Source organism: Linderina pennispora (assembly GCF_002104995.1).
Source record: "Linderina pennispora strain ATCC 12442 chromosome Unknown DL89scaffold_13, whole genome shotgun sequence".
NCBI lineage: Eukaryota > Fungi > Kickxellomycota > Kickxellomycetes > Kickxellales > Kickxellaceae > Linderina > Linderina pennispora.
In genome coordinates this window covers 110,427-123,114 of record NW_024468261.1, presented here as the reverse complement: position 1 = coordinate 123,114, position 12,688 = coordinate 110,427, and the positions used below count along the sequence as shown (strand labels likewise).

The 12,688-nt window shown below is 52.3% G+C and overlaps 5 protein-coding genes across 5 annotated transcripts; 3 read left to right on the top strand and 2 right to left on the bottom strand.

Annotated features, from left to right (window-relative positions):
- Positions 1–69: 69 nt before the first annotated feature.
- On the bottom strand, positions 70–1,898 carry DL89DRAFT_269497 (cytochrome P450). The gene has a single exon (XM_040888326.1). The coding sequence runs from the start codon at positions 1,738–1,740 to the stop codon at positions 184–186; it is 1,557 nt and encodes a 518-aa protein (XP_040740982.1). The 5' UTR covers positions 1,741–1,898; the 3' UTR covers positions 70–183.
- Positions 1,899–3,718: 1,820 nt separating this feature from the next.
- On the top strand, positions 3,719–6,829 carry DL89DRAFT_51427 (uncharacterized protein). Its single transcript, XM_040891751.1, has one exon. It carries the CDS (start codon positions 3,770–3,772, stop codon positions 6,755–6,757), a length of 2,988 nt encoding a protein of 995 aa, XP_040740981.1. The 5' UTR covers positions 3,719–3,769; the 3' UTR covers positions 6,758–6,829.
- A 283-nt stretch (positions 6,830–7,112) lies between these two features.
- On the bottom strand, positions 7,113–7,556 carry DL89DRAFT_259595 (uncharacterized protein; the record flags this gene model as incomplete). Its single annotated transcript, XM_040885704.1, has 1 exon — positions 7,113–7,556. The coding sequence occupies one exon, from the start codon at positions 7,554–7,556 to the stop codon at positions 7,113–7,115; it is 444 nt and encodes a 147-aa protein (XP_040740980.1).
- On the top strand, positions 7,265–9,015 carry DL89DRAFT_269494 (Oxysterol-binding protein). Its single transcript, XM_040888325.1, has 2 exons — positions 7,265–7,876; positions 7,994–9,015. The coding sequence occupies exons 1-2, from the start codon at positions 7,679–7,681 to the stop codon at positions 8,936–8,938; spliced, it is 1,143 nt and encodes a 380-aa protein (XP_040740979.1). The 5' UTR covers positions 7,265–7,678; the 3' UTR covers positions 8,939–9,015.
- Positions 9,016–10,019: 1,004 nt separating this feature from the next.
- DL89DRAFT_294854 (uncharacterized protein) lies at positions 10,020–11,099 on the top strand (the record flags this gene model as incomplete). Its single annotated transcript, XM_040890565.1, has 1 exon — positions 10,020–11,099. One exon carries the CDS (start codon positions 10,020–10,022, stop codon positions 11,097–11,099), a length of 1,080 nt encoding a protein of 359 aa, XP_040740978.1.
- Positions 11,100–12,688: the final 1,589 nt, after the last annotated feature.

Below are 12,688 nucleotides of genomic sequence, written 5' to 3'. Positions count from 1 at the left end.
ATGTTGTGCTGGGCTGTCAACCAAGAGAAAACCTGCATAGTTTTGCCAGCAGACAGCACAATCGGGGTCTCCAGGATGCCGGTAGCATTTATATGTATGCGATCAAACTCTACTCTCAAATAAAACAAGGCTACCAATTTGAGCGGGATAATACCCATGATGCGCTATTTAGCGTTGACTACTTTACGCCCTTGAAATGTTAACCCAGCAGTGGGCCTTAGGGCTCGTTGGCCCAGTGACAATGAAGGACGACGAAGGGATCTCCACAGGGATTTCGTTCCTGTCGAGTCTGTGAGGGCCGTACATCGAGTCTGCTGGCAGCGAGAAATTGTATCGACGCAATGTGTTGGCCAGCGCGGTATACAACTCGAGCATGACCATGTTCTTTGCAATGCACGCGCGAACTCCAGAACTGAATGTCAGTATATCCTTGATCCGTTCTGCCGAGTCTGGACCAAGGAAACGCTCAGGGTCAAAGACGTCAGGGTTATTCCACAGCTGCGGATTACGGTGGCATGCAGAAATTGAGATGCAAATCTGCGTATCGCCTGGCAAGAAGCAATTCTGGAATATAGCGCCTTCTGCTGGAACGCTACGCTGGAGCATATTCGCAAGGGAGGGATTGAGGCGCATGGATTCATATATGACCGCGGTGAGGTACGGCAGCTTGGCCTTGGCATCAGCAAAGGAAATCATCTTGGAGGTGTCGGGGAACGCTGAGCGGACTTCGTCTGTAACCCGCCTGTAGTGCTCTGGGTAATGCATCAAGTTCATGATAGTAAACGACAGAGTGTTGCTGGTGGTGTCAGACCCGGCAAGGAGCGTCAGGCGAACCTCAGATTCGAGCTGGACAGGCAGAAGCACATTGCTGGTTTCCATGTCTTTGGCATCGATAAACTTTTGCAAAACATCGACACGCGGTGGCTTGCCGGCCTCACGGATCAGCTTCTTGCGTGTCTCGATGGTGTCATGTACCAGCCGCTGGATCTTCTTAGTCGAGTCTACCAGCCGCCTGAAAACCCAGAGGAACTTTGTGATTATCGGCGCCTGGCCAATCAATATACTAAGCTTTATCGAGTCGTGTATCCAGTCGATAAGTTCCATATCGCCAGTCGGAAGAGTGTTGAAGGTCCTGCCAAATGCTAGTTCGCCAATAACATCGTAGCCCATCCGGTGAAATGTATAAAAGTAGTTGATGCGAGCGATGCCTCCTTGGCTGGCAATCTCGCTGTCCCACAGCTTGATGAGAGCGCTGGCGCCTGATTCTACAATTAGGCCCTCAACCTGGCGCATGGTATGCATTGCGAATGCATCTCCAATCAAGCGCCGACGGAGCTTGTTTACTTCGGGGTCAACCGTCGAAAATGTATTGACGCCATACCCGTTTGACTCAATTTGGTTATACATACGACCCTTCCGGAATGCGTGCGTGGCCAGCACACGCCGTGTGTCGGCCGTATTTGACAGAGAAACATGGTCGATTCCCATGCGCACCATGTCGCCATACCTGGCATGCAGCTGTGTTGAGTACCAGTGATAGTGTCCTCGGAGCATATGGTATTGAAGTGGAAGGTTAGAGATCCTGTTCAGAAACGGCCCTGAAATGCATGCAAGCGGTGAAAAGAAGGCTCGGTATGCCAGGCATGTAGTGCATGCTGCAAGAGCTAGCCCGAATGCAGTCCAGAGAGAGTTCAGCCCCACTGGGACCTGAGTAGCAGTGAAAATAGAAGCTATATCCATTTGATGCACTCAGCGTTATAGACAAAGGTAGAGGAAAGTAGTGGTGCTGAAGAGAGGACAAAAGGAGGACGAGGGAGGGAGAGTACAGACCCGGGCGCAGGAGCCATGTTGGAAATGACTTGCGCAGCACTAATGATGTTTTCAGAGGTACAGCTTCTATGGCATACACTGTCTGGTGAAGGCAAGTATAGCCAGGTTCTAAGGGGGGTTTCCTCCAAGAAGCCCAACATATTTTGGACCCGGATACATGCTAATTGTTGAGAGAGCAGGGGGCGTGGGTACATATTTATCAACAATAGATACTGCTATACTCATAAATATACGCACTTGTCCAAGAATGATTCATTTCCAACTTGCATAATACGGAAAGCCACTTGCTCCCTGATCCCAATGTTGAAGGGAAGTTTATTCAGATTAGTGACATGGACTGGAGCCTGACACCGACTTGGGTTGAAACACTGATGCATACCACTTTATGTACGAAGCACTAGTTACATGGCTTGCCTTGTTTAATAGAAGACCTTCAGATAAACTGCAAAAAAGTTTAAAGGAAGTTGTGTAAAGAAGTGGGTTGTGTAGGAGTCTGCGGGATACATGGTATGCGGTGGCCAATACACGCTCTGTCTGATAGTCCATGAAAACAGGCGAAAATAGGGAAAACAAGCATGCCGTGGTTTCCCAGATCGCTGGCAGAGACATGCTACTATTTGCGCCACCTTGTAGTCATCTCTGCTCCTCATGTACTTGATACGTGTAAGCACTGAGCCTGTATATGGGGCATAGGCAGCTGGGATTTGGCCCTCAGTATGCTTGATCAGTGCCCGCAATATGCGCCGAGAAGCGATTGAGCGCAATATCCGCCAGTAGCACCTTGTTAGACAGGCGTTCTAGCCGGCTACAGCAGCCAGCTACCGCCGAGCATCATGTCCTTTGGCGGCAATTAGGTCCTGAGCTCTGCTGCTTCTGTGCGTTCGGGCACAGCGGTTTTATTGCGGTCAGGTGCAGTGTTTTTACAGCTTGATCTGCAAGCAACGCAATCTAGCTCGTGATTTCGTCACTCCCTGAACTCGCGCAGCTGCAGTGATGGTTTCCCAGGATTTTCGCATCCGCTCTTTTTCTCCCCTCTTCCTGACAGTGCTTTTAACTTCTTCTTTCTTCTCTAGCAGAGTCAAGGGGAAATACACACCCTGCGCAGCCAAACAACAACTACAGCAACAGCAGCAAAAAGCTGGATTCAATTCAATTTCTGTTCTAATTATTGGGTGAGAGAAATATAGAACCAGTTTACTATACCCGCAGTCAAATGAATTTGGACACGAGCGACGAGCACCAGTACCCTCAGCTCGAGCAGCTGGATATGTGGTGCGAGCAAGCACTGGGCTCGCCGTCAACAGAGCAGCGCGAGGAGGCGGAGCGGCGGCTGCGGTACTACTTTCCGACGTTTGCCGAGACGCTGGTGGAGATATCGGGGTCGCATGGATTCAGCTCTGGCCAGGAGCGGGTGCTGACGGTGTTTCCAGGCATCAAGGGCCCGTCAGATTCAGCGACCATGATGATGTGGCTATTCAACCAGTCGAGCAAGGTGCTCTCAATGGGCTATGTGATTCGTCGGCTGCGCACACTGGTGCTGAACCATCTCGGGGTCCTGCCGAACGAGCAGAAGCGGCGGTTGCGTAAGTGTTTGGGTGGGGGTGTCTTCCTATTTGCCTCTGCATCCCTTGTGAGTCGCTCAGTCTGCTGAGAAGCGGCCGCACGTGCGAGGAAAGGCTCGTTTTTTGGGGAAGTGCGGTGTGTGCGCGCTGCTCATATGACACCTGTCCGTCGTAATGTTTTATTTTGCGCACCCTACCCGTCCCCTTGTCCGTCCTCCTGCCTTGTGCGGGAAATGAACCACGCACATGCCAGCCCGTGCTGAGCGGTCATATGCCAACGCTACTATTCTAACCCCCCCCCACACACTATCCAATATTTCTTCTTCCTGCAAGTAGGCAACGAGCTGTTCGATGCAATCCATGGCAAGTTCACGCTGATGCCGGGGTTCCTCATCGACGACGCTACACGTACGCTGGCGCTGATTGTCATGTTCACCTGGTTTGACCTGGATGATTCGGTAGACGTAGTGGAGAAGATGCTGGAGCTGGGCAAGGCGTCAGAGAAGCACGAGATTCTTGCGCTGCAGATGATGCATGCGTTTGTTGAGGAGTTCAACAAGGAGCTGCCGGCAAAGTACCTTGCAAAGCAGCGACGCGTGGTGGTGATGTTCCGCGACAAGGAGCTCAAGAGCATCTTTGAGCACTCACTGAAGACCATGCGCAGCACCATCCAGGCGATGGGCACCAGCAACAGCGATGACAAGCGGCACATCCTGTCGAATTCGCTGGTGCTGCAGCGCGACTGTCTGTCGTTCGACTTCATTGGCCTGGCGCCTGATGATGCCTCCGACGACGCAGTTGCGATCCAGGTCCCGTCGTCATGGAAGGATCTGATCCAAATTGACAACTTTTTGGATCCGTACTTTGACGGGTACAAGCACAGCAGCCCGCCCGTCAGCAGCCTGTTCCTCGAGGTGCTGGTAATGCTGGCCTCAATCCGCCGGTCGTTCTACATGGAGACAGTGCGTGTCACCTTTGTCAAGCGCATGTCGGCAGGCATTGTTGAGATCCTCCAAGGTACCATCGGGCTCGAGGATGTTGAGAACTACCACCACCTGTGCCGCCTGCTGGCGCGTTTCCGGTGCATCCACACGCTGGTGGAGATTGAGGAAACTGCCGTGTACCGTGAGCTACTGGTTTCGGCTGCACAGTTCACGTCAACTGCGCTGACTCTGTGGGAGTGGTCGCCAAACAGCTTTGCGCCGCTATTGACGTTCTGGGCCAAGATTGCGACGACGCACGACGCGCGAGACAACGAGAAGAGCAGCATCGCCGGGGACGTGATTTCGGAATCCCTGCCGCAGATCGTAAAGCTGTACCTGGATTCGATGGTGCAGGTGACGTCTCGTGTGGTGATGGGGGACTCGGCGGCAGACAACCCGCTCGAAGACACCGACGGGCTGGTCGAGAACATCACCCTCTTGACCAACATTGTGCGGTCATCCTATGCGACTTGCGCGCCAGTCATCGTCAACTTGTTCCGCGAGATGGCCGGCGAGTACCAGAGCCTCCTGTCTTCGGGACAGATCAACGAGGAGGGCTTGATGACGATTGAGAGCCAGCTGACATGGCCCACATATGCCCTGGCGCTGTGCATTAATGGGCGGCAGCCGTACAAGACTATGGCTGAGGACGACGTTATTGACGCTGAGATGTTTTCCATCGGTATGGAGCTGGATCAGCTGGTGCAGCGGCGGCTTTCGAGCCCAATTGCTGTGCCGCCGTGCGAGGCGTTGGAGCTAGCGTTTCTGCAGCTCTACTACTCTTTCCGGGCCAGCTACATCGGCGAGCAGGGGTACAAGACAACGTCGATATTCGCAAAGCTGTCAGAAATCGCTGGCATCACCGATTCGGCCGCTGTGCTCGAGATTACGATGCAGAAGGTGATGTTCAACCTCAAGACATGGCGCACGCAGACAGCTGTGATCAGTCGGACGCTACAGCTCTTGCACGACATGTCCATTGGGTACGTCAGTGTGCGGCAGATAACCAAGCTGAACACGATCAAGCTCCTGCTAGCAAACCACAGCAGCGAGCAGTTCCACTTTTTATCGTGCATGGGCGAGTACAAGCAGCGTGCCCTGTACTACTCTGCGCTGGCGCGGATTCTGATGGCGAGCGACTCGTCTGCAGCGACGTTTGCGGAATTTGTACGGCCATGGAGCGCCATGATCGACGGCATGCTGAGCCTTCCAGATATGCAATTCGCACAGCCCAGCATGCGGCTGAGCCTGATCCGTATTCTGCGCGATCTGCGCGGGTTCTTGACAGCGCTGTCGACGCGGGCAGGGTTCACCATGTTCTTCAACTGGATCTGCCCTAGCTATATCCAGCTGGTGCACCGCTGTCTGCTGCTGAGCAAGGACCCGCCGGTCCATGTTGCCGCGCTCAAGTTCATGTCAGAATTTGTGTTCAACCGCACGCAGCGGCTAAACTTTGACATCTCGTCGCCGAACGGGATCCTGATCTTCCGCGAGGCCAGCAAGGCAATGTGGGAGTATGGCAGCTTTATTCTGAAAACCAGCGACCCAGTACGCGACATATACAAGGACCGGTACAAGGGCGTGTCTGTGTGCTTCAACATCCTGACGCGACTATTCATGGGCAAATACGTGGCCATTGGCGTCATGCCTCTATATGGCGACGAGGCGCTAGACAATGCGCTCAAGATCACGCTCGAGATGCTGAAGCAATTCCCAATCAGTGACGTCATTGCGTATCCAAAGCTGGGCAAGGCGACGCTGACGATGCTCGAGACGTTGCTGGCCAAGACAAACCTTGAGCTAGTCGACCTGGACAATGCGGCATATGAGCATATTATGCAGATCTGCGTCGAGGCATTTGACCACGCCGAGGTGGCCGTGTCGTCGTCGGCGTGCACTGTGATCAACTCTGTGATTACCAACGCCATCGAGGGCGTGGAAGACGGCGTTGCGCGCGCTGAGGACCTGGCCAAGCTGGTGCATGGGCGGGTCGACATCAACCAGTACCTGCTCAAGGCGCTGCTGAATATTGTGCTGTTTGAAGACCGGTCAAACGACTGGTCGTTTTCGCGGCCGCTGTTCTGCCTGATGGTGCTCCAGTTTGACTTTGCCATGCAGCACACGCAGCAGATTGTTCAGTACCAGCCGGCGGAGCGGCGCGATGACCTGATTGCGGCGCTCAAGGCGCTGTTCTCGGCGACCGAGTTCCAGCTGAAGTCGGCCAACCGTGATGCGTTTACACAGGCACTGACGCAGTACCGCCGGGAAGTCAACACCAAGAACCTCATTTTGATGGTGCCCACAGACCAGACACTGGGTGCGCCTGTGCAGATCCTGAGCGGCACCAACAGCGGCGAGGATGCGTCTGCCATGGCCGATTAGAGAAATTGACATAGCTACACTCCATGTTCAATAAATCAGTTTAGGAGCGGTGGCAGCGAGCCGGCCATGCATAGCTGCGCAGCCCTGCCCAGCAAATGTGTCGAGGCGGGCAGAAATCAGCGACTCTGGTCTGGGCTGGGCTCTAAAATTCGATCGTAAAAATATTGGTGGTTCGCATCACAGAACTCTGCTACGTCACCAACAGCCTTGTTCCTGTGGCACGGCGGCGAGTCCGATTGAGTGCATTTCCCCTGCCCCGAAAAAATCGATGCCAATTTTTTAGGATGCTGCTGGCTTGGGTATACACCTGTCCATTTCTTGTTCCCCTTCTTCTCTTTTCGAGTTTACATTTCACTCAATTTTTTTCATTTTGCTCGTGTACGAGAGTGCTATCCAAAGTATTTAAACTAAAATGAGCAAGACGGACGAGGTGTGCGCAGTTGAGGAGGAGCTCGATGAGGAGCCTCGCAGCATCATTCTCAGCATGATTGGGCAATTGCGCAAGGACATGGACCTGTCGCGCATTACATTCCCGACGTTTGTGCTGGAGCCGCGCAGCTTCACTGAGCGGGTCACTGACTTTATGTCCCACCCTGATTTTCTGTTCAGGTAAGTTTATACAACGTGCAGTGGTGCCCGAGCGATCCCCCATTGAGCAGTACCAGACTTTGGCCAGTCCGTGCACCTTGGCTCGCTCTGTTGCGGTGCTCTCGCGGGGAACCTCCGGAGAGTTCCCCTTGGTATCCCAGCCTTTCTCCCCTGCCCCTTTGGCTGTGGCCTGTAGATTTGTCTCACACATGGTTCATTCTGTCTCCATCTCGTTTTCCTGTTGATTGTGCTGGTGCGAAACTCATGCACGGAAAAACGAGAGCTCTGTTTTCATCCTGGCTTCCTGTTGCAGTTGTCTATTATTGTGTGCCAATGTACCATGGATTTGCGAGCCACGTGGGTAGAGACATGACCGGTGCGGACACACCGGAATCGAGACCATCCCTCACTCAATACCACCCACTCCCCCACGTCTTATTTGGACATAGCGCAAACAAGGCAGATGACCCGGTGAAGCGCTTCATTGGCGTTGTCAAGTACTACATGTCTGGTTGGCATATCCACCCAAAGGTAAGAATCGATGGCAATCCATGCGGTGCCGGCAAGCAAATTCTGCATGAGTCCTATGACGCTATTGTCCTCTCCACTTCTTCACTGACATCTCTCCCCTTTCGTATGGGCGGCTAGGGAGTGAAGAAGCCGTACAACCCGGTGCTAGGCGAGTTCTTCCGCTCAAAGTATGCGTTCTCGGACGGCACGAATGCGTACTTTATCGCTGAGCAGGTATCGCACCACCCGCCCATCACAGCAATGTTCTACAACAGCCCCGACCACCACATCACGATTGAGGGCGACCTGCGGCCGAAGAGCCGGTTCTTCGGCAACAGCGTGGGAATGATCCTCGAGGGCTACGCAAAGATCCATTTCGACAACTGGAAGGAGACATACGAGGTGACGTACCCGAACATGTACGCGCGCGGGATTCTGTTCGGCAAGATGGTGCTGGAGCTCGGCGAGACAGCGTCGGTCACGTGCAAGGAATCTGATCTGATGTTTGAGGTCGAGTTCAAGACCAAGGGCCTGATCTGGGGCACGTACAACCAGATTGCAGGCAAGATCCGGCGCATCTCGACGCGCGAGGTGCTGCACGAGATCACGGGCAACTGGCAGACGACAATGTACATTGCCGACAAGGTGCGCAAGACAGAGCCTGTGGTGCTGTTCGACTCACGCAAGGAGCAGGTGGTGCCGCAGCTCGTTGCGTGTGCGGCCGAGCAGGAGCCGCACGAGTCGCGCAACCTCTGGAAGCACGTGACCAAGGCCATCAAGGACAGCGACCTGGACGCCGCCACCACATACAAGTCTGCGATCGAGGAGGAGCAGCGGCAGGGTGTCAAGAAGCGTGAGGCTGAGAAGACCCGGTTCACGCCCCGGTTCTTCCAGCTCGAGATTGACGGGAACTACCACCCAAAGATGCTGATCAAGGACATCCCCCACGACCCGCAGCAGGCAGGCGAGCAGGTCTCGAAGTGGATCTTCTCTAGACCTGACGGCCAGATGCAGGACTTTGACAAGCCCGAAACTGACCCGGTGGTGCTTGCAGTGACAGGCGTGTCGCCGCCTCGCAACTAAACCGGTTTTCTTCCTCCTACACGATGAGCTCCCTCTTCTACGCTCCCTATTTGCTGTTTGAATCCACACATCAAAACACCACGTGGTCCTCTTGCCATGTTGCGTATGTCCTACTAGTAACCCTCCAGCGGCAGTGCTTCGGCATTGTCCTCGATTGGCTGTGGCCTACCCCTCATTTATCCCATGTGCATTCAAAGTAGCCTAACATTGAGGTGTATTGCACATGTAGGTTTGCGGGGAGGGCGGTAGACGATGACAATAAGCAGATGCTTGGCGCCTTGGCTAGTGGGCCGTTGGTCCAGAAGTATACGTCGTGCGTCAGAATGGCGGAGGACAAGTAGCGCCCCGTGGCTGGATCACTTGTCTGCCCGGAGCGCTATGTGATTGGCATTTCTTGAAATCAACTGGCGCTAGACCCGAGTCTTCACCCCCCCTTACCCTCGGAGCGCGGTGAATGGGAAATGCAGTATTGTCTTCTGCTCAGCGCCGCACACATCACCACTATTAGCACGCTGCATCCACGTACATATGATGCATTTGATTCCGGGAAGCTGTATTGCACGAATAGACGCGGAGAGGACACAATGGTGATAGGGCTCTCAAGACACAGTGTGCGAGTGAATACCTGTGCTGCCTCTGACATGACATTCGGCCATGGAAAAACAGAAATAGTGCACTGTCCGCCCGGTGGCTATTGTTCTGTGGTGATTTTCGTGGTTGGTGTGAGGCCCACCACGCCCACAGGAGTACATAACGGCTTCTTGCCGCTCTCCACCGTGAACCAAATTTTTTGGTCACCCTTGGAACCCAACTCTCCTCCCCCATCTATCCCTCTTTGCCTCATCCAAAAACTCATAATTTTCCTAGCCTCGCCCGCTGTAGCTGTACCCTGCCTCCCACTCACTGGTACTTGCCATAGAGAACAATGCTGTCCTTCCTGTCCAAAGTTGCACTCTACACCTACCTCGCGATGGTGGCCGTTCGTTCTATTATCCGCTTCTATGTCAAAGGTCCAAAATCAGAAAGATGGCCGCTGAGCTTCCACGTCAAACGAGACCTCTACTACTATGCTGGCAAATACATGTCCGATTGCCCCCTTACTGACGACGCAATCCACCAGTTGAATGTGTCGGAGTTCGCTGCTAAAGCCCGACAGAACGATATACCGCATGCTACAATACCTGCTGAAGTCGGGTTCTATATAGAATCAAGCTTTGCTGTAGCCGACATTAACATTGACCCATCAAAATTTGCGGGGATTGGTGGTGTTGCTGAAAGGAGACTCGTCGAGCTGATGCAAAAGGACAGGACCGACACTGAGCGCCCTCGAGTGCTATTTGAGCTGATTGTTCCTAATCTGGCACACACTGAGCAGGCAGACCATGGCATCCGGCTACAGGATCTGCTGGAGGTCCGGCCAACACACAAGCGCGAGCGCATTGTGCTGTATCTCCACGGTGGAGGGTACATATACGGATCACCTGCATCACACCGGGGGCATGTGGCGAAGATTTCAGCAATGACGGGCATGCGCGCAGTGGCGATTGACTACCGACTCTCGCCACTCAACATGTTCCCAGCACAGCTCCTTGACGCACTCTACTCGTATCTTTTTCTGCTCGACCAGGGATTCCAGCAAGAGAACATTATCTTAGCGGGTGAGAGCTCAGGCGGAAATCTGGTTTTGGTCTTGGCACTGCTGCTGCGCCATCTAGGCATAGGTAATTTGCGTGGTACTGTGCTTATCTCGCCATGGCCAGAGCTGTCTTGCACTAGCCGTAGTGCTGTAGAAAACGAGGATTTCGACTATTTGACCTTTCCAAATGTCGAGTTCCCTGAGAACCCAGGCCGTATGTTCTACGCGCCTGGACATAGGCTTACTGAGGATTTAATCGCTGAGCTGCGTCACCCGCTGGTATCGCCTTTATACGGTGACTTCTCTGACTTTCCGCCAACCTTAATCCAAGCGGGTACCAGGGAACGTCTCTATGATGATATCGCCAAACTATACGAGAAAATGTCAGCTCAGAACACCCACGAAACAGCTAACATCGTTTTCGAGGCCTATGACGACATGATTCATGTATTCCAGCAGTTCGAGGAGGCACCCGATACGGAAATCGCTTATGCAAGTATTGGAAAGTTTATAAGATCTCTTTGATATAAAGCCGTGTCATTTTGAACCAGTGTCATTTTATGTAACAAATGCAGCAAATGTGCGATTATGCCTGCTGCACTACTGATGTGTGGATATGATGTTGGGAATGTGGTGAGCACAGCCCTTAGTGCTCCAATAGATGATATTTAGTCACAGTCAATCGCCCTAGTTCACTATTAGTAGCCACATTTGGTCACTGTCTCTGCACATGGCTATATGCTGGTGGCAATTTGCTTGATAAATCGAGGTAGAGTGCTGTTTTATATATATGCAGGCAATCGGCATATGATGCGTGGCCTACATGTCGTATATGATGGTTCATATCCGATGAATGCGATGGCTATGTGTTGCATATAGATATTTGACGATGTGGCAAAATGGCAAACTCATGTGAATACTGCATTCCCCAGTACACGAGAAACAGCAGCTCCAGAGATGTGAAAGCGTTTTTTAACTTGGGGAATGAGTGGTTATCGAATATACGGAAAAATAACTTCTCGAAGTGACTGAGGGGAAGAAGGAAGACTGGTCGTTTGTCTGGGCCTTTGTACGTATGCGTTTCGGCCTTGTCTATGGTGGCACAGGGGGACTCCGAACCCCGAATGTCAAGACATAAAACACTCTAACCTCAGCCAGCCTCCCTTACTGCAGGCATACCAATGAAACCGCACTATTATATACTTGCGTTATACCACACCGAATATTGCCGCTCATCTGGTATGTTGGTGATGTTACTAAATTTTCATATAAACGCCTTTGCTGATATGTCAAAAAGCATGCTTCATCCACAGGGTAAGACTATGCCGTCTATGTTTTGCAAACTCTGCAACTTTTGAAATGCGGCAGCACTAGCAAACTAGAGGTTGTTTTCTAGACGCAAAAAGAACAGGCCCGTCTAAAAATGAGAAAATGAATGTTTGAAAAACATACATAGAACACAGAGAGATGAACAAGGGTAGCCTAGCTAGTAGCTGGTTCAGCACAACTAGGTACTTTCCGACTGTCTGTGTGTCGCTCAAGACAGGGAGCCGTGATAAGGGGAGCATGAGTGAGCACATAACAATTGCTGGCGAAAACTATAGTAACAGTTCGCTTCAATTGTTGCTGCAGTCCAGCTATCCAAGAGGCGGTTTGCCAAGCATAGGAAGAGTACATTAGCCAGCAGTAGTGTATGATACTGTCATACCCCTTCATAGCTTAGCTGCCTGCTGGAGCAGCATTTCCACATCGTTCATTGTGATTGCTCAGTTAAAGTCCACATAGCTGACGTGCAATTGCAACACTACCTACAGCTAAAAACTCTCAGCAAAAAGATGAAATGGAGGCAGAATGGAGGAGTTGCTTAGACAAGATGCAATGAACCATTGATTGCCAGCGCTTGGGTGGCTCTTGGACCCGCATAGACATAAAGCCAGGGAAGCCAAGTGTTCTTGCAGCTGTAGCCTACTTTTGTTGCCTGGATATGCGACACTGGCGATCTCTTGGATTTATTATTAGGATCGCTTGCAAACAATTGGGAACCCCCTATCCTAAAGCAATCACGAAGTAGCGATGTGTCCATGCAACGAGTAGATCATTCAATGTGAATATGC

What these genes read in the sequence shown, in the direction of transcription:
- DL89DRAFT_269497 (XM_040888326.1), bottom strand. Translation starts at nt 1,740, where the DNA reads ATGGATATAGCTTCTATTTTCACTGCTACTCAGGTCCCAGTGGGGCTG.
- DL89DRAFT_269494 (XM_040888325.1), top strand. Translation starts at nt 7,679, where the DNA reads ATGTACCATGGATTTGCGAGCCACGTGGGTAGAGACATGACCGGTGCG. An exon ending in GTTGGCATATCCACCCAAAG is followed by an intron (nt 7,877 to 7,993) that starts GTAAGAATCGAT and finishes ATGGGCGGCTAG; the next exon opens with GGAGTGAAGAAGCCGTACAA.
- DL89DRAFT_51427 (XM_040891751.1), top strand. Translation starts at nt 3,770, where the DNA reads ATGCCGGGGTTCCTCATCGACGACGCTACACGTACGCTGGCGCTGATT.